Here is a 27,909-nt window from a genome sequence, read left to right as displayed (position 1 = left end):
GAATCTCATTGTCACAGGCCTTGGTGCAGTTTTCTTTGCATTTCCTGTCTGCTGAGCTTCCTGGGTTCAAGGTTTATCATTTTCATCAAATTAGGACAACTTCTGCTCATTATTTGTTCTCATAGCCCCCCACTCCCCTCCTGGGACGCCAACCACATGTAGGGAGGCTGCCTGAAGCTATCCCACACATCACTGATGCTTTTTTTTTTTTTAAAATACACTTTATTTTCTCAGCTTTTTAAAAGAAATTCCTTTTATTCTGTCCTGCAGTTTCTACTGCTATGTTTTCAAATTCACTAATCTCTTCTGTAGTGTCTAGTCTGCTGTTAATTCTGACACATTTTTCATCTCGGACCTCGAGTCTTCATCCCCAGAAGGTGAGCAGGTGACTTTGACGTCCTTCCTGTGCCGCGAAGAGGGCTCCCGTGTCCCTCTTCCTCTCGAGCACACAGAATACAGCCACGGTGACTTGAACGACCCCATCTGCTCATTCTGCCACTGCCAGTTTTCTGGGTTGGTTTCAGTTGCCTGCAATTTCTTATTATGGGCTGAGTTTTTCAGGTTGTTTCATTTTGGGATCAGATACCCGATGGAATGAATTTTATGCCCTGACGGGTGCTAGACACTGTCACGCTCCCACAAGGGCTGCGCGCTGTATGGGCTGTGGCTGCAGCACGTGGAGCAGGTGGGCGAGCGTCAGGGCCTTGCTCTCCCACTCCTCGATCGGCCTCCAGACCCCCAGGCAGCACCCCCGAGGGGCACACCTGATGGCCAGGAATGAAGCCCCCAGCACCGAGGGAGCTCAAGGCCCCCTCTGCTCCCCAGGGGCTCCTTCCCTCACAAGTGTGACCAGACGAGGCCTCAGTTAAAGGCCCCAGGGCTCTCCCCCAGCTCTCTGCCCCCAAACCTCTTCCATCCTGCCCTTGGACTGCCCAGGGCTCGGCAGACGCCTGCCCGCTCTGTGCTCCTGGCCTGGGAGCTCTGCAGGCGGTCCGCTGGGCGGTCAGTGGCTCTCCGCACCGGCTCCTCTCCCAGGAACCACTGTCCTACAGGAGCTGATGCTCAGCGTCTGAACCTGCTATTTTACGTATCTCGTGTGGTTTTCAGTGATTTAGGTGGAAGGCTAAGTCCAGTCTATGTAACGTCAGCTTGGTTGACGCACAGAATGACTGAGTCTATCTGCAACCTGGCTAATCCATGGAAAGAGGATGCTCTGCATTTAAAAGCATTGAGATGCACTGGCTCAGGAATGCAATCCCCTACACAGCAGCACTCCCTCACCTCAGGCAGCTGTCAGCACCCCACCCAGGAGACACAGGCAGCAGGCGGACCAGCGGTGGGTGGGGTGGGGGGAGTGCTCAGAGAGCTCTGTGGATGACACAGCACCCGTGTCCAGTGAAGACCCCTTTCCATTATCAGGACAAAAGGATCAGATACAAATCACATGGCAGATGATTCTAATGAAAACCTTTTGCTGTTTCCTTTACAGAATTTTCTATGTGCACGCATTATAAAGCTCTCATTTTTTCATTTTTTGGGAGAGGGGCCATAAAATGGTCAAAGGGGGTCTAAATGTTAGATATAGTAAAAAATATGTATTTCTTATAAATTCAAAACATGCTCAAAAAAGCTAATTCCAACAGCACAGGATTATAGTTACAAGCTTGACCACAGCATGAGGGTTTTTCTTGTTAACAGAAACACAATGACAACGACGACTGTGTCTCGTCGTGTACACGCTGCAGGCACTGTGCTGTGTACACAGGCGACACGCTACACTGTTTACGAAAGCTCCTGATCAGCAAGTTGCTGGGTGTGCGTGCCTTCCCACTTTTTCTGTAATCATAAAAATGTGCCTGTCTGAGCGTGCACAAAACCACATAATTTAAAAACAAAACTGTAAGCTCACACACAAAAGATCAGTATCTTGCTTTTCCCCACTCAGTACACTGCAGCCACTGAGACACGGCGTGCAGCTGCATGTGACCTTCATGTCACATCTGCACTGCACACGTTTTAGTGAGTTTTGCTTTACCCGTGACCCTGGTTTCTCCCGGGACCACGCTCAATACACTCGTCTGCCGCCGGTCAGTGGAGAGCTAATCTGTGATCTGGTTAAACACCGGAGCAGTACCTTGGAGGTGGGTGGGCCGTCGGTCTGGGTGTCCTGTGCATGGTTCCAATCCCACATAACTTGGGGAGACTGCAAAATGATTTCTTCCGGAAACAACACTTGTAAACAAGGAAAGGTGAGAAGGCAGATGTTACTGTAGAGTCTAAGAATGACGCGCAGAGGCAGCGGCCTGCAGTGACCCGTGTCTACTGCTCCTCCCTCCTCGGCCCCTGTGCCATCTCAGCCACAGCACAAAGCCAGGACCATGTGCTCTGTGCAACAAAGCCATCATTTATTGACTGTGAACACAGACACGAGTCATAGCAAGAGGAGACGGGCGGAGCGCGACGACTTCACTGTCAGTCAAGTAAGCACGCTGTTTCTGCACAGCTGCAATAGTCAAAGGACACTGACACTCCCTGTAGGAACACATGCTGGGTGTCAGGGTTCCTCTAGCGTGTGCCTGAAGAGACTGAGTCACACGCACTCTCCTGACACCTCTGAACACAGCCGGGAGATGTCGCACCACCATCCCACAAAGGTAATACCTTTTACTCCCAAGTGGATGGCTTGTTCAAGTGCAAAGTGGCACCGTCTGCTGGTGGTCCTGCAGGAGAAAGGACACAAGTCACCCTCTGGAGTCTGGAGACTTGAAGCTTCATGAAACTCACCCAGAGACCAGCCTGGAGGCAGCACCAGGGGGACTGTAGGCCATGGGGCGTCAGCAGGACACCAGGAGTTTTACAGCAAAACTTTAAACACGTGTCAGGACAGCAGGGACACCTTCCTTTCTGGAAATATTTCTGTTTTAACGTATAAAGTGGACAAGTAGGGAAAACAGAAAATTCAAACTGTGAAGGGACAGGGAAACATTACCAGTGCTGTGTCAGCAGGGGAGTAACTCTGACGGGAGAGACCCACTCAGAATGCTTGGTGAAAGACTGCGGCCTGGGGGACCTCCAGGAGCTCGCTAGGGCACAGCTGACCCCGATCGGGCAGCAGAAGCACAGGAGGGGCTCGGAGCTGCGGCTCGGACGTGAGGGCAGAGGTGAGCAGGGACAAGGAGATTATTCAGGCAAAGAAGCGGCTTGGTTACAGTGCAGTCACCTTCCTGTAGGGATGGCACTGCTCCACCAGGCAGATGACCTCCCAGTACCAACCAGGAGGCTCCTGCCTGGCTGGTCTAAGACTCTGTTTCTGGAGCAGCCGAGATTGCAGTTCAGCTGAGTCTCGGTTTGGTGACATGGGGCCCAGCATGAGCCAGCAAACAGGGAGACCCTCAACCTCAGAAGCAGTGAGACACATACGTCCAGCCCACCGTGAGCTGCGCCACACTCAGCAGGCCGGCACAAAGCCAGAAGTTCACCCTACGGAGTGGCCGGCCATTACCGATGCCCACACTGGGACAGGCTTCTGTCACCAGTGCAAAGCTGAAACATGGCCATTCCCCAAACCGCTGCCCACTCCTCGTGCACAGCCGAGAAAGTAAGGAGGGGCGGGGTGTGGGCGTGAAGGAGACAGGAGTCCACCGCAGCAGCCAGCAACTAACCAAGGAGAGGACGGTGCATAAGTTCCCCAACAGGAGAGGAGACACGGTGTGCATCACACACCCCGTAGGGAGTTTAGTGCAGGAACAGGGACAGGTACCAGGTGGTGGGGTCCCTGCGCTCCTGATGTGACAGAGGACGAGTGACCAGACAAAGGAGGGAGTGGACTGACGATGACAGCACGTGAGGAACCAAAGATCCGTGTACTCAAGGTCCCAGGAAGAATAACATGCAAACGTGTGTCTTTACGCCTGGAGGGAAAGCTGCGGTCCAGGTGGCGCAGCAGCCTGCACCGCCGCTCGCATGGCGAGGGCCGAAGCAGAGAGGACCTGCCTGCCCGGGAGGAGGAGCCTCTAAAAGCATTACCTGTTATACGTAAATTCCACGTCCATAGGCTCAAAGTTATATGCTTGTTCAAATTCTGGATTAAATTTAAGAGTTACATCTTCTTCATGAATCTGAAAAAAACAAAGTATTTACTTTACAGACTTTATACCCGGTTTCTTGGAAAAGTCTTCTACCCATACTCTGCAACGCACCAGTCAACGCTCATTCCACAGATCTGAGCTAAAGTCTGGTGTGTTCAGCGTGGGAGAAATAGAAAGGGTGGCGTCACCGTGCTGCTACACTGCGCTTGTCTCTCGAGGCAGTGGGACGCCTCTCCGCTCCCCTCGGGTAGGTGAACAGACCTCTCCTCTCCTGGTAACTATTTATGCCTCTGTCCTCCGTGGAGAACCACCCACACCCCCGGTACTGTCCAGCCGCCCCAGCGAGGGCGACGCTCAGCCAGACGCGGGGGCAACCGGCTCAGCTCCTGGCTGCCAGGAGGAGGTGGGTCTGTGAGCAGAGCTGCAGCAGACAGCAGACGGGGCCGCAGAGGCCAGGGCGCCTCCACCCTGTCCCAGGCTGGTTCTCGCACCCCCTCCTCCCTCTCCAGAGTCAGGGCTTGGGCAGCTCTGATTTCTCCGTCGGGAGTGCGCGGCGTGGTGGTTCCTCCGCCTAGACCGGCCTCCATCCCCGTGTGGCGCGCAGTGGAGAGCAGGCAGGACCAGCTGGAGGAGCACAGACCACACTCAGGTGTGGCGGCGGCAGGTTACACCAGCACAACCTTCCCCGATGCCTACGTGCAGGCTGCCTTCCGAGGCTCCCTCTCCTGGACTGTGTTCAGACGCCCACATCTGACTAAACAAACACTGACGTGCAAACATCATGACCTACTTGTGGTAACTTTGAAGGTGAGTGTGTTTTACGTGACTGAAAACAACAGGATTTCTTTACAAAGTTCTCTTTATGCGTCAGATTTATCGAAATGTTCACTTTACCCTGAATTTTCCAAAATGCCATCCACCCCAAGGGCCGTGCCGCCCCCAGAGTGGGGCAGGAGGTCCTCGAGGCAAGCGAGCGGCTCTCACCTCCATCACGTAGCCAATGTACTCGATGATGTGTCCGTTGTACTCTTGAGTTTTTAAAATCAGTTTGTCACCTAGTTAAAAGACATCACTGCGTGTAAAACAACAGAACTGTGAAGTCACACCGTCTAAAGAAGTGGAGCGCAACACACGCGTTGCTGGGGCCGCTGCGCGGGGCCCGTCAGCGCGGGGAATGCTGGCCGCGCCCCGGCCTTCAGGGAGACCATGCACGGCCTGGGGCCGGGCTGGGCAGGGCTGGTGCTGCCAGTTAAATGTGCTCCTTCCGACTGGCCCAGCGTCTGTGAGGCCGCCCAGCAACACGTGGCCCGTGAGCAGCGCACCTGCGTACAGGGAGGGCCTGCCCTCGGCCAGCCCGGGGACCTCCAGAACCAGGAGGTCCCCGTTCCTCCTCAGGGTGACCCCAGTCACGTTGTACTCTTTCAGCTCCGTCTCCGCGTGGATCTCCTCCAGCCACAGCAAAGCCGAAAACTTCTCCTTGTAGTTGGACATGTTCAAAAGCTGAAAAAGAACCCAGTGCGCTAGTGACAGCAGGGTGACACCTCTCTCTCTCACACACACTGGCACGTCAGGACGTCGGCGGCCCTGGAGCCGTCAGTCTGACAGACCGATGGAACGACGGCCTTCCACGCTGACCACCAGGTGGCGCGGGAAGCCAGCCTGAGATGGGGACCCATCTAAGTGAGCTCGCAGCCACCCAGCTGCCCCCGACAGAGCCCCCAAGCTGCACACAGAGAGAGCGCAGGGGGTGGGGCTGGGGACTGAGGGCCGGGAAGGGGGGCAGCAGAGCTTCCCAGCATCCCCTCTGAGCCACCAACTGAGCGCTGGTCCACGTGCAAACACAAGAAACTCTGTCGGCCAGCTGTGGGAGAGCATCCCGGGAAGGGGCGAGGGCAGGGCCCCTAGATGGGCACTCCCCCGGGCCGCTGTCCCAGGCACTGCACGGTGTTTAGCAGCACTCCTGGCCTCCCTGCTCCAGAGGCTGTTAGCACCCTCAGCCGTGACAACTGAAAACGTCCCCCCGGGGGGAGTGCCACCTGCTGAGAACCACTGGATCACAGAGGACAGCCCTCAGACCCACAGGCCTGAGAGCAGCGCAGGCCCGCTGGCCCGAATGGAAAGGCCTAGGGTAAAGGGGCGTTCAGCATGCAGCAGCCCTAACCTAACAGCCACTCTGGCCTCACCTCACAAAGCCTTAAAGCCAGCTTTGAATGTATCTGACTGTTTCCAAGTAACTTAACTGCATCCAAAACAAAACTCAGAAACATTTTCAGGAAGAGAAAAACATGCAACACCCAACAGGGCGAAATGCAGGGCGTCCGGCATCTGAACAAAGATGACCAGGCGTGGAAATAAGCAGAAACCGCAACCCACAATGAGGGAGAAAGCAACCAGCAGAAACAGGACCGAAGAGGACCCTGTGATGGAAGCCGTACACGAGGACAGCATCTGTGGTACACGCAGCGCGAAGGCTGAGGAAAGACCACGCACGTCAAGCAGAGACAAAGAAGCCTCCCCGCGGTCCAGGCAGCGTCACTCCCTGGCATGGCAGACAGAGGGCCCCGCGCCTCCCAGGCAGGCATGCTCTGTGGGTTCAGGGCAAGACACCCCCCGCCCCAGCTTCCCTCCAGACCCTCTTCCTCTCCTCCTGATGCCCCATCTCTCCACACTCAAGGGGCCCCCATCCTCCACAAGTCTCCTCCCGCCACTTCCCAGTCTCTTCCCTCCCTCTCACCCTGACGCCACACAGGCCAGGGCCCTCGTTCTGCTCAGCCAAGCCTCAGCCCATGGACCCCAAAAGCCTCCGGAAAATGCCCCCCACCCTCAAGAAGGGGCAGCGAGCTCCTCACCGCCAAAGAGACAGACCCTTTCCCTTCCCGGACCCTGCGTGGATGTGCCCCCTCCAGCAGTCCCCTCCCCCTCCTGGCTCCAGCCTCCACCTGAAACAGCAGGCGGGCTCCCTCAGCTCGTCACAAGCAGGCCTGAGAAGAGAGGAGCAACAGTGTAGCTGGGCGGGGGGTGGGCAAGATGGTCCCGGCAAAGGAGGCCACGTGAGGCCTCCTTCCTTCTTTGACCGTCGGCCTGCACAGCCGCAGGCCCCCTCTCAGCGGCTCAGAGTTGCTTGGCCACAGGTCTGGGAGACGGGCTGGGCTGGCGGCACAGGGTTTCTTTCCCTCCTCCTCTTCGCCCCGCCCCAACCCCAGAGCCCGGGGGTGAGGAGGGCACCACCTCTGGAGGAGCACCAGTTTCCGCACCAGACACTCTCCTACCTCAGCCAGCAGTGGCTGGAAGGTCAGGATGTCGATTTTCTGTTCCACACACCTTTTCAGTCTGTCTGGAATAGGATACTGTGGGAGAAAACTTGGAAGCTGTCGTCTTGAGTTCCTTAAAAAGAAAATCACACATTAAAAACAACCTGTAATCACCAGGCATTTGATACCAGACGTTTTCACCTAAACATCCTTCCCTATTTTAGAAAGACTGACGTTCAGCCACCAGAACAGCTGCTACGTGAGCTGCGGGCCCCCGCCCGTGGGCTGCAGAGTGGGACTCAGCTCTGGGGCCTGCTCGCCCTGCCCGGCATCTCCGTGAGCAGGAGAGTAGAGCTGCTTTGCCTGCAACAGGACAACGGGGCTGAGCGCCCCAGGAACCGACCCCCAGGGACCAGTGAGCTTGAAAACAGTTTCTAAACTTCCAATGAGCTCAACTCTTACTACTGTTTTTCCTTCCAGTTTGACTGAGATGTGACCGATACACAGCACGATGCAAGTTTAAGGCGCGCAGCATCGTGGTCTGACTTGCGCACGTCATGAGATGACAGCCACAGTAGGGCTGGTGAGCCGTCATCTCACCAGGTGCGTCACTGAAAAGTGAGGAAAAGTGCTCTTCCCTGTGATGCGAGCTCCCAGGACTCTCTCTCTGGGCAGCTCTCCCACGTGACACCCAGCAGCACTATAGTTACACCCGACCTGCTGCTCATCATACCCCAGTACTCACCTGTCCTACAACTGGAACTTTGTGCCTTTTGACCCCCTTCATCCAATTCCCCCTCCCCCATCCCGGGTGACTGCAAATCTGATCTCTTTTTCTCGGAATCTGTGTGTGAAGTATAACTGACCTTCAACAGGATGTTAGTTCCTGTTAAACAACACAGGGACTGGCTACTTCTCTGCATTTCAAAACGATCAGCACAATGTCTTGTCACAATCTGTCCCCACACAGACATCACAGCTGCTGAGCGCACACAGCTATCCATCCACTGTGCAGTCAAGCTGCTGATCCCAAGTTCAAGCACACGTCAACAGCCCCGCACTTTTACTCTCCTCCCTCACGATGACTGTTTTGTAATAATTTCTTATTTTACATCCTCTTGTTTTGTGCATCCTTTAGCTGCTGGCTATGGACACAGACGACTACCACTTCCGTCTTCTAACCTCAGCACCGGCTCTGCACACGCTGGCTCTAGTGCTTTCACTGTGTGCTCGCCTCTACCGGTCAGCTTTTCCCGTTTGTAATTTTCGTGTTTCTAGTTATGGCCTTTTCCCCACTTAGAGATGCTCTTCTAATATTTCTTGTAAAGCTGGCTGGGTGGTAAGGAACTTTTACCTCTCGCTTGTCTGTAAAACTTCAGACCTCGCCATCAGTCCAAACGCACCCTCCCAGGTGGGGTACCCTCGGCTGCAGGTTCCCCTTCATCACTCTGAATGAAGGCATCGTGCCGTCCCTTCCGAGCTGCAGGGTGTCTGCTGGAGAGTCAGCTGTACTGTAACCTCACGGGTGCTCCTTTGTATGTAGCTCGCTGCTTTTAATACTCTCTATCTTTACTTTTGCCATTTTAATCATAGTGTGCCTTGGTGTGGGCAGCTCTGGGTTGACTCCGTGTGGGACTTTGCGCCGCATGGACCCGTGTGACTGTCCCCTTCCCCAGGGGAGGGAAGTCACATGTGCTCTCTGGCCCTTTCCCTCCCTCTCTCCTCCTTCTGGGAACTTACAGTGCGAGTGTTGGTACACTGATGTGCCTGAGGGCCCTTACACTGTCTTCACTTCTTTTCAGTCCTTTATCCGTTCAGCACCAGTGATTTCCGCTACCCTGTCTTCCAGCTGCCTCATCCCTCTGCGCCGCTGACTCTACCGCTGATCCCTTCTAGCGCATTGTTCATTTCAGCTACTGTGTCTTCGTGTCTGTTTAGTTCTTCTTTACATTTTTTAACGCAGTTAAAAACTTCCCATTTCTCACTGTATCCACCCATTCTCCTGAGTTCTTTGGTCTTTATGGCCATTACTTTGAACTCTTTCTCAGGTAGACTGCCTACCTCCACTTCACTCAGTGAGTGCTTCTGGGGTTTTACCTTGTTCCTTCATTTGCAACATGTTTCTCTGTCACCTCCTTTTTGCCACTCTTTTGCTGGGTTGTATTTCTTTGTATCTGGTAGGTTCCTTACAGTTCCTGATCTAGGAGAAGTGGCCTTTTGTAGGCACCCTCTGGGCTGCAGTGTGCACCCCGCTCTGAGTACCAGAGCTCTATGCTGTGCGGGCTGCGTGGGTGGTCTCGTAGGCGTGGCTGGTCCCTGGTCTGGTTAGTTGCCAGGTCCTGTCTTGTGTGGAGGCTGCTGGCCATTGGCGGGTGGGGCCGGTCACAATGTTGCTGGCTATGGGGCCCCAGGGCTGGTGCGGGCCTGCTGGGGGGTGGGCTGCAGGGCCCTGGGGGTTCCGGGACTAGTGCTGGTACACTGGTGGAGAGGCCTGGGTCCTGGGGAAGCTGTGGGCTCAGGTCTTGAGGCAGCCTGTCTGCTGATGGGGCTGAGCAGGTGCAGACACTGGCAGTTCCAAGGATGCCAAGCCAAGGAGGACAGGCACTCTGGGTCACTGTTCTGACAGCGGAAAACAAAGGTCCTGTTTCACGGACGTTTCCGTATGGTAACGATACATTAACATTCAAAGGGAAGTAACTAACTAGAGAATTAAAACACCCGTGCTCTTGGCTTATTTCACTCCTCTAGTAAAGCCGAAGCAGAGCAAGAAGGCTGCTTAGTGCACCACTAAGTGACAGCCAGAGGTTCGTAAAAGCTCCCATAACTGGAGCCCAACCACCTGGACCCTGCTGCCCGCAGGCCGCAGCGGCCTCTTGCTCCCATGTTCCAGGTTCCAGTCCTAGGACACGTCTGACCACTGCTCACATGACCAACGACTGATACTATCGACTGGTCACTACTGACCACCTGTGCCAGAAACCGCACATTTAATCTTCACAGCCACACGTAGCCAAAGTGGCTACCACTTTACAAATGAGACTAAAGCTCAGAGGGACTGAGGAACTGGCCGAAGTCACACAGCTTCCCATCCGCAGTGCTGGGATTCAAACAACAGTTCAACCCCAAGGTTAACAGCCACACAATACTCTGCTGGGAGATTCTTCCTTCAGCCCACAAATCAGCACCAGTCATAGTACCTTATCTTCAGTTGCTTCTGGGTAAGGTGTGATCTGAAATCCAGGACTTTCCACTGTTGGAGAAGTGGCACACATCACCCGAGGGGGTTCTGGGCAGCGCTCAAAGCCATCAGTTACAGCCTGAGGGTAAGTGTCCACAAGACACAGGGTGCTATCACCAAACATCCCCTCAGCCCCAGAGATCAGAGTTTTTGGTAAGCTTAAAAAAACAAAATCTGCTGTTCAGATTTTGGGTTTCATAGCTGCAGACAAGAAAATATGGACATGCCACACATTCTCCAGACCACGCCCCAGTTAAAGGCCGGGTCATCCCCAAGCCCCCAGCCATATGTTACTAGCTGATTTTTTCCTTCTTAATTTCATTTTTCAAAGATGCTACATCTTCAAATGGACTTCAAGCAGCCAAGCTTGTTGAGTTAGCGCTCAACAAGATAACTCAGGTGCTGTGAACGGCTCGCAGTCACACCAGCCATGTCTCACTGACTGCTGCAGATCGACGCCTCCGGGTGCCCATGTGGGACACAGGACGTCTCGGGAGATGGGCTGGCTAGGCTGTGGGAACATGAGAGGTGGCAGGAGCTGAGGGCAAGCGTCAAATGGCATCCTGCTGTGGGAGATCACCCCGAGACTAGGGGGCGCTGCAGTCCTCTCCACAGTGCCTGTCCCCCACCCTCTCCTCCCAGCGTGACCCCAGAACAATAGTGGAACAGGGGACGCCCGTCTCCCTCCAACAGCAAAGCAGCCACACAGATCCCTCACACTGCTGGCCCGAGAGCCGGCTGGCCTGTCCCCTCCGCCCACGGTACCTTTTCTGCGTGGTCACAACAACTGTAGTTTTTGTAGAAGCTAATGCTTGGGAACTTTTTGAGTTTTTCCATGAAAACGGTTCTCGGACCGCTATCAATGACTCCTCCTCACTCACGACGGTCACTTCAAGGAATCGCCCGATTATGAAATTTGAGAAGCAAAGCAGAAGGAGCTCCTTGCAGCGGCCGGAGTTCCTGGACAAACCAAACACGGCTGTCACCAATAAGACAGCGGGTCCCACACACTCCCCTTCACTCACATGAGGACAATCACACAGCTACCGAACCACCGTCCTCCTTCGCTTTTGATAATCTTCTCAGGGAAAAAGGGGACGTAAGCAATGTAGCATTTTCCCAAGATAAAAATCAAGCACCTAAAATGGTCTTCTCTGTAATTCTCAGACTTAAGAACAGGAAATACATTTCCAGTATTCCCCAGTTTAAATCAGAATTGTGTCATGTGACCAAGAAGACACGACTTTCACTCTGCCTCCTGCCCAGTTTCTGCTGTTGCCAGGGTCCCAGCTCCACTGCACACCCGGCGCTTGGCCTCCTCACCGCCCCCTGCACCACCACTGTCACCACCACGGGTTACAGATGGCCTATAGGAGCTGCGTCACAAGCTGCTGGCGCAGGACTGCCCTGTGCTCACGGATCACCACCAGCCCGAGGCAAGGCGTGGATCTAACCAGACCCACTGTTTGACAAGTCGAGGATGAGCAGGTGCACGTGAGATGAGGGAGGGACTAAGGGCTGCAGCCCGAGTGCTCGCTGATGGGTGACCACCAGGCGGGGAGCCTGGACACGGGGAGGAGGCCGAAGAAAGGAAGGACCCGCAAGGGCTCGGGATCCCGTGTCTTGCCTGGCTGCCCAGGTGGAGGCGGAGGGAGGGGCGAGGAGGTCTCAGGCTGAGCCAAGGGAGTAGAAGGGCTGGGGGAGCCCTGCCTGCGCCGTCCTCCCGGCCAGTCCGGAGTCCAGGCAGGGCAGCAGGGCCTTGATGTGCACGCACACTCAAGCCACCATCTCCAGCAATGCTTTTTCTTACAGTTTCGGCCCATCAAAATAGTTATGAATACTTTTTGTAACATTCAACCTAGAACACCACACATGAAACCTAAAAAGACAAGTGTCCAGCTGTCCCCACAGTAAAGTCCCTCCACATCCTCCAGCCACGTACTTCGCTTCACATATGATCACAACCAGGGTTTGTCCGCCTGGAGGGATGAGCCTGCCGGGCTCAGGCTCTGTCACCTGTTTCCTTGATGCACACTTTTCCTTTTCTCCGCTTCCTCCTTTACAGACACAGTCATCTGGGAGATGAAATTTGAATTTAAAATTAGACCAAAGGTAAACATGTTTCCTTTCCCAGGGGTGGCAGGATGGTGGACATAAGCATCACACAGAGACCGCCACACACACAGACACAAAACCACAGACGGTGGACGGCCAACGAGTAAGGGGACAGTAGGCAGCCCCTCCCCAATCTGGAGTCATTCCTGGGAAGCGCTTGTCTGAAGCACTTCCGGTGTTTCTCAAGCTGTTTTACCCCGGGTATCAGAGAAGGGTCCAGATCAAAGGGACTGCAGAGAAATTACTGCCACTCGCCTGCCCAGGGCCCCAGAGAGCAGCTGCACCGGCGCCCGACCTGCCAGGCTCCGGAGGCTGATGTCATGGGAACAGTGAAGCGTCTACCTGGAGAGACTGCTCTGCTGTTCCCCAGGCTGCTCTCCAATGTCTGACAGGTGTCGGTTTTTCTGCAGCTGTCTAATGAGTTAATAGTTTCATCTGAAAAATTCTTCTCCTCCTCAGGAAGAGAAACAAGAGACACCATGGAGCACCTCTGAGTTTTATCCAGCATCTGAAATCTGAACTGTTTAGCTTTGTCCCAGCCAGCCAGTTTGCAACAGACTAAGTACTGAGGGACGTCTCCTTTATTCCTGGAAAAAGAGAATTAGTTGTGAACACAGATTTCTAAAGCTAAAACATTCAGTTACTATAAAACTCAGAATTCAATCTAATTAGTGAAAGGCAACGAGAAATACTTTTATGAGTGCAAGTTAAAAGGGTATTTCAGGGTGGAAAACCTAAATAGATACATGTAGGAAAAATAAAGTTGATCTTATAAAAATTCTTAAATTACAGTTTAAAACCCATGTAAACTAATGAGCAATTTTATTTGAGTGGCAAACTTACTCTATACAGATTACCATACTTTTACATCCTCCTTCTTTCATTGTTCCAAAATTTGTCATCCTTGTGACCTCGATGTCACCTTTGTTTTGTAAGAGGGCTCCACAGGCCTCCCCGGCGGCCTCCTCGGGGGCGGAGAAGTCCCTGGAGGGAGCGTAGCAGCGTCAGGCTGCGCGTCTGAGGCGCCGCCAGCCTCCCCCCTCAGGCCGGAGACAAGGAGCGAAGTCCCAGAGAGGTGACCATGGAGCGACAACACTCAGAACTCGGGAGCAGAAGCGGAGGGACACAGTGGTGACACCGGGGACCAGGAGGCCTGATGCTGGGCTCCACCAGCTGCAGGTTCTCCAGATGCCCCGGGGCCCCTCGTCCCACTGTCCTCTTCCCCGTCCCTCCCAGGCTGCTGGAGGTGGGGGGTGTTCATCAGGGACCCACTGCTAAGCTTTCATTTGGAAAGAGTTGTTGCTACAAAGTATTTGAAAACAATTAAATGAGAACTTTTCTCTTCAGAAAATGAGGTGATTCCACCCTCCGTGGAGAAGCCCCTCTACCTTCCTGATGGTGCCACCGAGAAGCTCACCCCACTGTCCCCTGGTGCTCCCCACCTCCCCACCCCGGGCTGCAGCCCCACTCAGAAACTAGCTGCTGTTCACACACACACAGCGACTCCTCGACCACACAAGTGACCCCTTCGCAGTCAGCTCCCTGCAAGTCCCTGCTGTCACACACACGGCCCTCCCACGCCCGCTCCCCCTGGCCTCCTCTGTCCACCACGTGCGCCGGCGCCTCTCCAGCCCGGTAGCCCCGGGCCTGGTGGCCCTTCTGCAGACACTTATCACAGCCAAGAAGGGACAGGCTCATTCACCCATTGCATCGTGGGGCACTTCCCGCCGCTCTGCTCCCAGCAGAACCGCACACACCCCCGTGGCTTGGGGACGCGGGCCAGGCACTCGGTAGGTGCGACCCAGAACTCACTCTAGTGAGGAGATCAGCTCAAAAACAGAACAATCTGAAAACCGTGTAACAAGCTCACTGGAGATAAGGGCCAAAGGGGAAAAGCAGGCAGAGAAGGGAGCGGGAGGCGGGGCAGGGCTGCCGCTTAGCCCCAGAGCGCGGGGGCGGGAGGGGGCACAGGAGCGGAGATGGCAAATTCAGCACCTACCGTGCGGTGTGTTCTAACAAATGCCAACGGGGGAAGGAGTAACAGAAGGCATAAACCCACCAAAGTACGAAGATCATTACCATGAGATTAAGGAACGAGGCAACTTTTAACTCGGCCTTCACTTAGCCATGAAGACCACACACAGCCCGCCATTACTCTGTCTTACGACATGCAGCCCCGGATCCGCCCAGCCCTGCCCAGCCAGTCTCCTCACCGCCTGTGCACAGGGGTCAGGCACAGCGCCCGCCACACGTAGCACGACTGGCTGCTCTCCACCACCACTGCACTGACCAAGTCGTGTCTCCGAGGCACATATCCTTCTGGAAGTTTTAGGGAGTCCAAGGTGAAAAAGATGCAGTCGTCGATCACCCCGTTTCTTCCACAGAGGCTGGACACGCAGACCTGTCCGCAGGGTGCCCAGGAGCCAGTTACCACATGTGGATGGGGCCCGCCGGAACCGACGCCTGCTGAGCTGGCCCACAGCACTGGGTCCCAGGGGCAGGGGGCACCTCAGGCTGCGCACACCTCCCCTCTCCCGCAGACTCAATTCCCTCCTCTCCTGGCCCCTCTCTGGGCCCACAGCAGTGGTGACAGCAGGCTCAGAGCCTGCGTCTCCCCGCGCTCGCTCCCAACACCCAGGGCATCGTGACACCTGTGCTCAGAGCCTGCGTCTCCCCGCGCTCGCCCCCAACACCCAGGGCATCGTGACACCTGTGCAGACCTGTCCCCAGAGCTTTACTGTGTGCCTCCCCGCAGGGAGGCAGCACTCCCAGTAAGAGGACAGGGTCTCCTCCAGCTGAGACGGAACCTCAGTTCTCCTGACTTCCTGGCACACCCAGGAGAGCCAGGGATGAGGAGGGTTGGCACCTACCCTGTCCACGCGCTTGTACCTCAGCGGCTTCACCGATACGGCCTCGCTGCTCCATGTGCCCGGCCGGATCCAGTACTCGGCCTCCACCCAGTCTCCCTTGCAGGGCTCAAAACCTCCAAGGCAGGGAAACCAGGCTGAGTTACTTGGTAATGTTGTAACCTCAAAATGTGCAATTCACTCCGAAGTTATACTGTGCTGACATACACGTGAACAGTTAAGGAAGGAGCTCTCTGTTCCCGCCTGTCAGAAACCAGCTTATCAACCTAATTCTCTTCTCCATTTACCCTGCTCAGAGAGAGCAGAGGCTATTACAGACCAACCTTTGCACAGCCTGACCCTCCAGCCCACAAGGTGAGGGCAGGGTCCTCAGAGAGGTCTGAGGTCAGGCCTGGATACACCTGGTTCCAGCAGAGTCTCAGGATCCCACCTGGGTTCAATCCTCCCCATGCTTTTCATTAAAACAAACAAACAAACAAACACAGCAACAAAGTATTATGAACAACTGCAACCTCCCCTCTTTCCTCTCCCCTCCTCCAGTCTAGGGGGAGAAGGGGTGCCCTGCTTCCATGTCAGCTCCTTCCAGCCATGGAGCGAGTCCCCCGCCCCGTCAGGGACATGCAGGGTTGCCTGGGCGGGAACACTAGGAACCTGCAGGCTGGGTGAGGTGATGTGGCTGAGCAGTCCTGACACCAACAGGGAGAGTGTGGCCTGAACAGGTGGGCTGTAGTACCTGCTGTAAAGCTATAACTAGTTATAACCTTTCTGTTACTTTACAATAAACATTTCTGGCAGCAATAAGCTCAAAAATCAAATGTGCATAATTAAATACTGAGTTTGCTTCTCAGGAGAGCTGGTGACGAGCACACAACAGCCCATAACACGCACGGCGTCCACTGCTATGCACAGGCCACACTGGCAACACCGCAGGGCAGAACCAGGAGACAGGCCTCTGGAAGCGCTGGACGCGAGGTCAGTCCGTGTGCTCGGAGGACGTGCCCAGAGCACAACTCAACAAGCCCTAAAGGTGCATTAACACGTTGTGTAAACCATGGCTTCATTTACCAGGTAACTGTCTGACACAATTTTGCTAATCTTTTATTCTAAACCCTCCCAGACACACATAAGAAGTGAAGCAATATTTAATGCAATCCCTATCAAATTACCCAGGACATAGTTCACAGAACTAGAACAAATCATAATAAAATTTACACGGAATCACAAAAGACCTAAAATTGCCAAAGCATTACTGAAGAAAAAGAAAGAGGCTGGAGGAATAACTCTCCAAGGCTTCAGACAATACTACAGAGCTACAGCCATCAAGACAGCATGATATTGGTACAAAAACAGACATATAGGCCAATGGAACAGAACAGAGAGCCAGGAAATGAACCCACAAACTTTTGGTCTACTAATCTTCGACAAAGGAGGCAAGAATATACAATGGAATAAAGACAGTCTCTTCAGCAAATGGTGTTGGGAAAACTGGACAGCAGCATGTAAAGCAATGAAGCTAGAACACTCCCTTACACCACACACAAAAATAAACTCAAAATGGATCAAAGACTTAAACATAAGACAAGATACAATAAACCTTCTAGAGGAAAATATAGGCAAAACATTATCTGACGTACATCTCAAAAATTTTCTCCTAGAAGAAATAAAAGCAAGAATAAACAAATGGGACCTAATGAAACTTATGAGCTTCTGCACAGCAAAGGAAACCATAAGTAAAACAAAACGACAACCTACGGAATGGGAGAAAATTTTTGCACATGAAACCAACAAAGGCTTGATCTCCAGAATATATAAGCAGCTCATATGACTTAATAAGAAAAAAACAAACAACCCAATCCAAAAATGGGCAGAAGACCTAAACAAGCAATTCTCCAAGGAAGAAATACAAATGATCAATAGCCACATGAAAAAATGCTCAATATCACTAATTATCAGAGAAATGCAAATCAAAACTATGATGATGGATCACCTCACACCAGTCAGAATGGCCATCATTCAAAAATCCACAAGTGACAAATGCTGGAGAGGCTGTGGAGAAAAGGGAACCCTCCTACACTGCTGGTGGGAATGCAGTTTGGTGCAGCCACTGTGGAAAACAGTATGGAGATTCCTCAAAAGACTAGGAATAGACTTACCATATGACCCAGGAATCCTGCTCCGGGGCATATATCCAGAAGGAACCCTACTGCAGGATGACACCTGCACCCGTGTTCATAGCAGCACTATTTACAATAGCCAAGACATGGAAACAGCCTAAATGTCCACCAACGGATGACTGGATAAAGAAGATGTGGTATATTTACACAATGGAATACTATTCAGCCATAAAATGACAACATAACGCCATTTGCAGCAACATGGATGTTCCTGGAGAATGTCATCCTAAGTGAAGTAAGCCAGAAAGAGAAAGAAAAATACCATATGAGATTGCTCATATGTGGAATCTAAAAAAAAAAAAAAAAGAACATAAATACAAAACAGAAACAGATTCATAGACATAGAATACAAACTTGTGGTTACCAAGGAGGGGGTGGGAAGGGACAGACTGGGAGTTCAAAATTTGTAGATACTGACAGGCATATGTAGAATAGATAAACAAGATTATATGGTATAGCACAGGGAAATATATACAAGATCTGGTGGTAGCTCACAGTGAAAAAATAACATGACAATGAATATATGCATGCTCATGTATAACTGAAAAATTGTGCTCTACACCGGAACTTGACACAACATTGTAAAATGACTATAACTCAAAAAAAATTTTTAAAAAAAAGAAATAAACTAATCAAAAATCACCTAAAAAAAAAAAAAAAGAAGTGAAGCAATAGTTCTTCTAAAGTGAATCAGTTACTTTAGAGAGAAAAATAGTGAAGCAAATTCAAAAACCAGTTGGATTTTTCCCCTCCATCAGAATCATGGACTCAAAGATTCTGGAAGATTATTCTGTTGAAGAAGAAATATCTGAAGTTATTGTGAATGCTACAAATCAGTTAAAAATCCAACACTGAAGATAAAATCAGGTTTTCACATAATTTTACACGAACACAAGTTTTGCTGGAACAAAGCACCATAATAAAACAAGATCCCTGCGTATGGTGCCGGGAACCTGTGGGGCGGACATACTGGGAGCTGCAGAGCAGACCAGTCCTGTCTGCCTCTGCACGCTGTGCCTCCAGCAGGCCGCCACCGCAGCGGTCAAAACAGACTGGTGCACAAAGGTGACCCAACTACAAGACTGTGGCAAAACAAAGAAAACCACAGGACCTGGCAGCCTGGTTTTCTTGGCGGCCCCGCTGTCTGAATTTCACAAACATTTGAACCTTTGAAGAAGCACTCTGTAAATCAGCAATGGTGTGCCTTTACATGTTTTTAAGCAAGACCTCTAAATTTTGGTTACATTTTGTTCAAAATCAGTTGGAAATATTTAATCGTTGTATTCAGTAGATGTGGAAGCAAAAAATGTTCAGCTTTGAAGCCTTTTGTGAATTGCAGTTATTGAAAATACAGCAACAGTGACCCTGACTTCCCCACAAAAGCAACGGAGGCGGCGGAGCAAGGAGACCCTGCGCGTGGACGTGGCTCAAAGCTCAGCTCCTAGGATGGGACTCGACATCGGCCCATCTGTGTGAGGAGCCTTTCAGGGAGGCCCTCATGCCCTTACGTTTAGTTGGATAAACTGATACTCAGTGATGGAATGCATGAAATTGACAAGGCCTACAAATTTACAGCCTCCAAGTTTGGTGTAAGATTCCAAAAAAACAAATTTCTAGGAAAGAAAAATCACAGAGATGACTTATTTGATAGGTTTTAGTTTATGAAAATATTTAACACCTCTGTACTCACAGGCAAAAAAAAAAAAGAGAAAACATTTGGGCTGAAAAAGTTACACATTTCAGTTATACAAATCTGGGAAAAAACACAGACTTGTGAATATCTACACTTGGCAAAATTTGCTCTGAGCTTACTAGTACTTCCTCGACTAAAAGCAGCAGGAGAAAAGTGGCAAATAGCATACAGGGGACTCCCATAAAGTTATCAGCTGATTCTTCAGCAGAAACGCTGCAGGCCAGAAGGGAGGGCACCACATATTTAAAGTGATGGAAAGGAATAGCAGCCAAGAACACTCTACCCAGCAAGGCTCTTGTTCAGATTCGACAAATCAAAAGCTTCACAGATATCTAAGCAAAAGCTAAAAGAATTCAGTTGCAGCAAACCAGCTGTACAAGAAACACTAAAGGAACTTCTCTAGGAAGAAGAGAAAAGGCCACACTAGAAACGAGAAAATTATGAAATGGAAAAGCTCATCAGTAAAGACAGGAAACCACCCACACACAAACTAGTATTTCCTCAATTAAAAATATTATACTGTAGTGTACAGGGAGTGCCAATCAAAGGTGCCTACAGTTACAACTTCATTAACCATAAAATGCAGCTTTCAAGGCCACTGTATGAAAAAATGAAAGTAAGATCATATTGAAAACTGTACGTTCTTCAGAACAATACCAGTGACGTGGGATTAGGGATGCTAAGAAATTAGATTGTTTTATGTACCAAGAATAACTGAATAATCAATATTAAACTCTTTTAAAATGCTTCAATGTACCCAGGTATCATTTTTCTTTTTTCTAGAAGGAATTTTAGTTTTGCAAATAGGTTTTGAACAATGCAACTCTAAGGGCTGGAGAGGACTGGGCCGCGCTGGGAGAGCCCTCCTCCTGTGCTGCGGGTGCCTGTCCTCAGGGTGGGCCTTCTGCACATTCCAGCTGTGTCCGGGAGTGACACCCTGCTACAGCCATGTGTCATTCTCATCCTGGGAACTCCCAGGATTAGTGGTCAAGGTCAGAGTCCTGGCTTTTACATCCAAGAAACGTAAGACAGCAAGCTGGCCGGTGGGCCGAGCTCACGGTGACAGCCCTCCTGTACCTGGGCTCCTGGCTGTCAGGGTGGCAGAGAAGCCTGCTCCAACCCCTTTCTGCACATGCAGCCCAGCAGGCTGTGCAGCTGGCACCCGTGCCAGCACCGCCCCCAGGCAGCCCTTCTAAGCCCTGCCGGAAGACAGAGCACGTCTAGGTCTGGTTCCCCGCAGGGGGCAGCACTGGGCTCACGCATCTCGGTCTCCCCCTGCCCCGCCCCCACCCACCACTGCAGACAGCAAGCACACAATACACAGTTGTTCAGTCAAACTCAGTAAGTGATGCTGACAAAGTGTTCCTTTAGGTATAAAAACAAAATCTTCGATCAGCTAAAAATAAATGCAATTAAAAATGGACCTGTACTCTTGGAAACATACAAGATTATCCCCAACTCCTGTTTTAAAACATCTGAAGTACTTAAAAAATAATAAGACCTCTGTATAACACTATTGTTTTAGATTAGTAGTACTAATTATGAGAAAGGGACAATGACCCAGAACTTCGTGGCTGCACCCAACAAATGGACACACGACAAAGGGCGGCTCGTCCACCCCGCGCCAGGAGCCTTTGCTCCGCCCAAGGCTCCTCACAGATGAAGCGCACCCAGCTGTGACCCCAGGTGTGGCCCTTTTGAGGATGCGCACAGCCATCTCAAATCTAACCATGGACATTTTTAAAACCCACAAAACCTAATTTGAAATGTGAGGCGGAGACCCGCCCAGCGCACCTTCACAAACGCTCTCCCGGGAGAAGTATGTGGTCTGGCTGATGTAGCCAGCGCCGTTCCTCAGTGAGGTCACGCATCCAATCAGCACCCGGGGGCTGGAGTCGGACAGCCCTGGGCTGTGGTTTTTGCTGTCATCTTCCCATTTATCCGAGACAGCTTCTACCTGCAAGGCAGACAAACTGCTACTTAAGACATAAGCAGAGGACTACAAGAAACACAAACTGGCGGGGAGGATGTAGCTCAAGTGGTAGAGCGCATGCTTAGCCTGCACGAGGTCCTGAGTTCCATCCACAGTACCTCCCCTAAAAATAAACAGACCTAATTACCTGCCCCCTACCAAAACAAAATAATTAAACACAATTAAAAAAAAAGAAATGCAAACTACCAGCCGATGCCCTTTGTGAACACTGATGCAAAAACTCTCAACGAAATACTGGCAAACCAAATGCAGCTGTGTAGTCCAGGGGTTCCACATCACGAACAAGGAGGTTTACTCCATAACGCAAAGGCTCAACATGTGAAAATCAATCAATACGATGCACCACATTGATAGAATGAAGGAAAAATTTACATACAATCATTTTAGTTGATGCAGAAAAGGTATCTGACAAAACTCAACAGCCTTTCATGATAAAAACATTCAATCAACTAGGAAAAAAAAGGGAACTTCCTCAACAGGATAAAGGCCATGTATGAAAAACCCACAGCACACATCACACTCAGTGGTGAGACTGAAAGCTTTCCCCTTAGGATCAGGAACAAGGCAAGGATGCCTGCTCTCACCACTTCTGTTCAAAATAACACTGGAAGTCCTCGTCGGAGCAGTTACGCAAGAAAAAGAAAATTTAAATGTATACAAATTGGAATATCCAAACTGGAAAGGAAGAAGTAAACTCATCTATTTTCAGATGGCATGATCTTATATATAGAAAATGCTAAAAGAATTCACACACACACACACACAAAACCTGTTAGAACTAATAAATGAATTCAGCAAAGTTCCAGGATACAAAATCAACACACAAAAATCAACTGTATTTTTGTACACTTTCAATGAACAATCCAAAAAAGTAAACTGAGAAAACAATTCCATCTACGATAGCATCAAAAAGACTAAAATACTTAGGAATAAATTTAATGAATGAGGTGGAAGACTTGTATACTGAAAACTACAAAATGTGGCTGAAACAAGTTAGAGAAGACAAATAAATGGAAACACATCCCATGTTCATGGATTAACATCAAGACATCATTATTATCCAAGCAATCTTTGGATTCAATGCAGTCTCCACTAAAATCCCAGTGATGATTTACAGAGATAGAAAAACCCAATCCTAAAACTCATATGGAATCTCAAGGGACCCTAAAACAGCTGAAACAGTCTTGAAAAAGAAGAGCAAAGTTGGAGGACTCACATTTTTTTTTGAGGGGGGAAGCACACCTAGCTTTATTTGCAGACAAAACAATTTTCTATGTAGAAAATGCTACAGAATTTATAATAAAAGCTACCCGAATTAATAAGTGCATTTAGCAAGTTTGCAGGAAACAAAGTCAACATATAAAAAATGTCTATGAATTCACCATCATTCTTTTTCAAATTGATGTATAGTTCATGTATAACATTATATAAATTGTAAGTGTAAAATACAGTGATTCACAATTTTTAATGGTAATACTCCATTTATGGTTATTATAAAATACTGGCTCTATTCCCCATGTTATACAATATATCCTTGTAGCTTATTTTATACCTAATAGTTTATACCTCTTAATTCCCTACCCATGTTCCCCCTCACCCCTTCCCTCTCCTCACTGGTAACCACTCATTTGTTCTCCATAAGTCTACTTCTTTTTTTATATTCCCTAGTGTGTTGTACTTTTTAAGAATCCACATGTAAGTGACATTATACACAGTCTCTCTGTCTGACTTCTTTCACTTAGCATAATGCCTTCCAAGTCCATCCAAGTGGCTGCAAATGCAAAATTTCATTCTTTTTATGGCTGAGTAGTATTCCATTGTAAATATATGCCACATTTTCTTTTCCATTCATCTGTTGATGAACACTTAGGCTGCTTCTGTATCTTAGAGACTGTAAATAATGCTGTTATGAATATTGTGTGTGTGTATCTTTTTGAATTAGTGGTTTTGTTTTTTTCAGGTATATACCCAGGAGTGGAATTGCTGGGTCATATGGTAGCTCTATTTTTAGGTTTCTGAGAGACCTCCACACTGTTTTCCACAGTGGCTGCACCAGTTTATATTCCCACTCACAGCGCACGAGGGCTCCCTTTTCTCCACACCCTCACCAACGTTTGTTACTTAGGACTCACACTTTTTGATTTAGAACTTACTACAAAGCTGTAGTAATCAAAAGAGTGTAAAGACAGACAAAATGCCAATGAAACAGAATAAAGAAACCAGAAATAAACCTTCACATATATAGTCAAATGATTTTCAACAAAGGTGCCAAGACCATTCAATGGGGAAAAGGTTTTTATTTCCCTGTTGTACAGCCTTCTCAAAACATGGTTCTGGAAAAAGTGGATCTCAATATGCAAAAGAATGAAGTCAAACCCTCAGCCAATACCATATTCAAAAATTAACTCAAAATGGGTCAAAGACTTAAATTTAAGAGTTAAAATTATAAAATTATTAGAAGAAAGCACAGGTGAAAATCTTCACAATCCTGGATTAGTCAACGATTTTCTAAAGTGTGACATCAAAGGCACAGGCTTAAAAAAAGATAAACTGGACTTCAAAGTTTAAAACTTCTGTGCATCAAAGGATACTATCAAGAAGAAGTGAAAAGACAACCCAGAGCATGCGAGGAAATATTTGTGAATCACGTATCTGGTAAGGGATTAATATCCAGAACATATAACAAACTTCTACAACTCAACAAGAAAATAAACAGCCTGATCAAAATATAAGCGAAGGGAACTGTTTTCAACAGCTTGTAATAAGCTATAATGAAAACGAATATGGAAAAGAATTTATATCTGTAACTGAATCACTATGTTGCATACCAGAAACTAACACACCACTGTGAATCCACCATACTTCAATAAAAAAATGTAGGCAAAGGAACTGAATAGATATTTCTCCAAAGAAGACGGGTAAGTGACCAACAAGCACATGACAAGATGCTCAAGACCACTAATCCTTAGGGAAATGCAAATCAAAGCACAGTAAGACACCACCTCACATCCACTAGGGTGGCTATTGTCAAAAAATGCAAAATAACTCGCATTGCTGAGATGTGGAGAAACTGGAAGCCTTGAGCTGCTGGTGGGAATGTAAAATGGTACAACCACTGGGGAAAATCTGGCAGTTCCTCAGAAAGTTAAATATAGGGCTATATATCTCTATATAAATTTATATAAGTATATTTAGCCCCACAATTCCACTCCAAGGTACAGACCCAAAAGAACTGAAAACCAGGACCCAAAAAGGTACTTGCTCACAGCAGCATGACCCACAACAGCCGAAAGGCAGAAACAACCCAAGTGTCCATCAACAGATGAGTGGAGAAATCAAATGCAGTCTATACATGCAATGGAATATTATCTAGCCATGAACAGAACGAAGTTCTGATACACGTTACGTGGATATGCCTTGAAGATACTATGGTAAGTCCGTAAGACAGACATAAAAGGAGCAATACTGTATGACTCCACTTACGTGAGGAATTGAGAGCAGTCAAATTTACAGAGACAGAAAGTCGAACTGCGAATTACTATTTGATGAATACAGAGTTTGTCTTTGAGATGATGAAAAAGTTGTGAAAATAGACAGCGGTGTGGGTGTACAACAACATGAACACATTTAATGCCACCGGACGGCAGTAAAAATTAAAAATGGTTCAAGTGGTAAATTTTATATTGTTATATTATATTTTACAAGAACAAAAAAGCTAAATAAAAAATAAGCAAATAAATCCAGAGGGTGGGCAAATGAGCTGATTCCACAACTATCAGGGAACTGTATTCAGTATCTTGTAGTAACCTATAATAAAAAAAGGACATGAATAGGAATACTTGCATATATATATAACTGAAACATTATGCTGTACACCAGAAATTGATGCAACATTGTAAACTACTATACTTCAATTTTTAAAAAAGGAAATATAAAGCAAAATTATATTGATAATGGAACAAAAATGTTAAAATTCTTGAAAATAAACTTAAAAAAGAATTTGCAGAACCTAAGTGAAAACTACTGACCTACAAAAGAACCTGAAGGAAGGCTTATGTAAGTGGCCAGTTTGCAGCTGGAGAAGACTGAATGTGATCCACATGTCACCTGCCTAAATGGATCCGCAAACTCAGTGCTGGCCAGCAGGGTGTGAGGCCAGGAGGAGACACAGCAGAACGACTCTAACCTTACGCAGAGTGAGTGGAGAGGCCAGAGAACCTCATCCACAAAGAACAGTAAGAGGGAAACCAGCGCTGCCTGTGGACACAACCGTGCCCCTGGGGCCCGGGTGCAGGCATAAGAATCAACAGGGTCCAGGCAGGGTCCTGGGCATGTGGGATTCCGCTGTATGAGAATCAAATCTTTCTACTTATTAGGAAAAAAGCAGACTACTCAGAAAGAAATATCTGGTTTCTTCTTTCCATCTGTACAGCCAATAAACCCAGGTAGCTTACATACTTAAATGTCAGTAAGCAATTTTCAGAGGAAAACCTGGATGCACGTCTGTAATGAGAAGCGGTGCAAGCCTCCCTAAGGATTCTCATAAGGCCCAAAAAGCCACGTGGGAGAGACAGACACGTTTAACTATGTGGAATAAAACGACAAAACAAAGTCAAAAGATGGTCTTGGGGGAAGTATCTGCAATAGTTTCATATAATTTTCCATAAAAAGCTCTAACTTCCATAATATACAAAGCTTAATTTAAAAAAAACTGACTCCAATGAAAAGAATGCATAAAGGACATGAAAATAACACACAGAAAAAATGTGAAAACTTAATCTACTTTAAAGCTTACATGCAAATTAAAATTATAAGATCATTTTTCATGTATTAGATTGGCAAAGATTTCAAAGATCGGTAATATCTGCATCCTTGCCAACACTGGGTGATAGGCAGTCTCTCCTCCTGCTCCTGAAAGTATAATTATTACAATGTTATAGAAAGATAATTTGTTGATAATCATTGAAATGTCAAGTGTGCATACCCTTTGACTAACAGTTCTACTTCCAAGAAATTAGAGTACAAAACACTATTTTCTTAATGAAAAAGCTGCTGAACAACAGAGCCCACTAATTATGTTTGCTAACTGGATGACAAAGGGTCCAATAATTACCATTTTTAACAATAATTGTTTAAAAGACTAGAAGGACAGATACAGAAATGGTAACAGAGTTTTTCTCCGTGGCATAAAACCAGAGGTTGTCTCTGAGAGGATAACTCAACAGGGGGACGGCAGCATGAAGCCTGTGGGGTAGGGAGACTTCTGAATGAACTCAGGCCTTACCCGGATCGCTTTCAGTCCATTTGACACTTTATTTTCTTCCACAACCGCAATAACTTCCTGTCCAACGTTTAGAAGAACTTTGCTAGTCACAGCCTCACTGGAGAAGTAGATCAAGTCATCGATCATGCCATAATCGCTGCAGTACCTTGTCACGACACCCTGGACGGTTTTCAACTTGGTGTCACCTGAGACGGGTAAACAGAGAGGTTATGTTGACCACAAAGCAAGCACACACTACAGTAGAGCCCCTCAGAGAAAGTGGAGGATGGCACGTGCAGGGCTAGGAGCCTATGGGCTGGAGCATCCGCCCTGGAGAGCAGAGTTGTCAGGAAGCAGGGCTCAGGGGGCAGGTTCCTCCGGGGGCCCAGGCAGCGGGCTCAGCGGGGAGGGCTGTGAGCCCAGAGCCAGCTGGCCCGGGTTCCTAGGTTTGAATGCCAGCTCTCCCACTGCCATTGGCGCAGCGTGTCTTCAACCACTCCTTGCCTGTGCTCATCTGTGAAACGGAAGCAGTTACCGTCTCTGCCCAAGACAGGGTCACAGGGCAGAAGCAGCACAGGTTAGGGAGCCACGCACCAGTGTCACACTCCATCAGCAGCCGGGGCGTGGCTACTGCACACCGTTGTAATAGAACCACCAACAGCAGCAGCGGTGTCAGGAGAGCCTGCATTATCCCACCAATGAGGTGTGGAAGACTCTGGGCCTGCGGAGCAAGCCCAGCGTGGAGCAGGGCCTGCCTAACCCATTCAGCGACTCTGGCTGGAACCCCCACCGTGAGTCCTCCCTACACCTTGTCTGCAACCTCTCAGACACAGAAGAAGCCTGAGGTGGCAGGTCATCGCCCAGCCACGGAAGCCAGTTGAAGGCCAGGCTGGAACTCCAACTGCTGTTGAAAGGCCATGTTTTACAGACAAGACCTGGATGTATGAGGCGACTCTCTCCAGTTGCAAAGTTAGCTTCCTAAAGAAGCTTTAACGACGCTGGGTAATCGTGTAACTGTGGGTGCCAGGGACGGGCACTGCCAGAGTCAGAAGTACGGCCTGGACTCCAGGAAGATGACTTCAAAAACAATTTCAAGAAAAGAGAAGCCTGATTCCAGGAGAGTCTAGGACAGTTTAAGACAGCGGGGCTTATATTTTCCCGAGCTTTCTAAGCGCAAAGCAACAGGCAATACTGACGACACATGACACGGGAAGACGCAGAGGGACG

The 27,909-nt window shown here is 49.3% G+C and overlaps 1 protein-coding gene across 6 annotated transcripts in view; it reads right to left on the bottom strand.

The window, feature by feature from the left end:
* The window catches only part of MOV10L1 (Mov10 like RNA helicase 1), a 38,581-nt gene extending 11,191 nt beyond the window's left edge, over positions 1-27,390 (bottom strand). For 2 of the 6 annotated variants that reach the window (XR_012511029.1, XM_074375811.1), the window contains exons 1-14: positions 26,704-27,381; positions 21,221-21,383; positions 15,563-15,675; positions 14,906-15,093; positions 13,536-13,676; positions 13,035-13,279; positions 12,520-12,652; positions 11,343-11,537; positions 7,358-7,472; positions 5,411-5,588; positions 5,073-5,143; positions 4,027-4,118; positions 2,662-2,720; positions 2,135-2,232 (exon numbers count right to left, since the gene is read on the bottom strand). Coding sequence is in view for 5 of the 6 variants with exons in the window: in XM_074375811.1 (XP_074231912.1) it covers positions 2,135-2,232; positions 2,662-2,720; positions 4,027-4,118; positions 5,073-5,143; positions 5,411-5,588; positions 7,358-7,472; positions 11,343-11,537; positions 12,520-12,652; positions 13,035-13,279; positions 13,536-13,676; positions 14,906-15,093; positions 15,563-15,675; positions 21,221-21,383; positions 26,704-26,829 (1,917 nt within the window). In the remaining variant the exon portion in view is untranslated. Of the gene's footprint in view, positions 1-2,134; positions 2,233-2,661; positions 2,721-4,026; positions 4,119-5,072; positions 5,144-5,410; positions 5,589-7,357; positions 7,473-11,342; positions 11,538-12,519; positions 12,653-13,034; positions 13,280-13,535; positions 13,677-14,905; positions 15,094-15,562; positions 15,676-21,220; positions 21,384-26,703 lie in introns of all 6 variants that reach the window. The other 4 variants (XM_074375814.1, XM_074375813.1, XM_074375810.1 and 1 more) reach the window with 4 other exon arrangements.
* Between the last annotated feature and the right edge of the window lie 519 nt (positions 27,391-27,909).

The sequence above is a fragment of the Camelus bactrianus genome, chromosome 12 (genome assembly GCF_048773025.1).
Source record: "Camelus bactrianus isolate YW-2024 breed Bactrian camel chromosome 12, ASM4877302v1, whole genome shotgun sequence".
Taxonomy (NCBI): domain Eukaryota; kingdom Metazoa; phylum Chordata; class Mammalia; order Artiodactyla; family Camelidae; genus Camelus; species Camelus bactrianus.
Note: the sequence above shows the minus strand (reverse complement) of the source record. Positions and strands in the feature narration are given on the sequence as shown.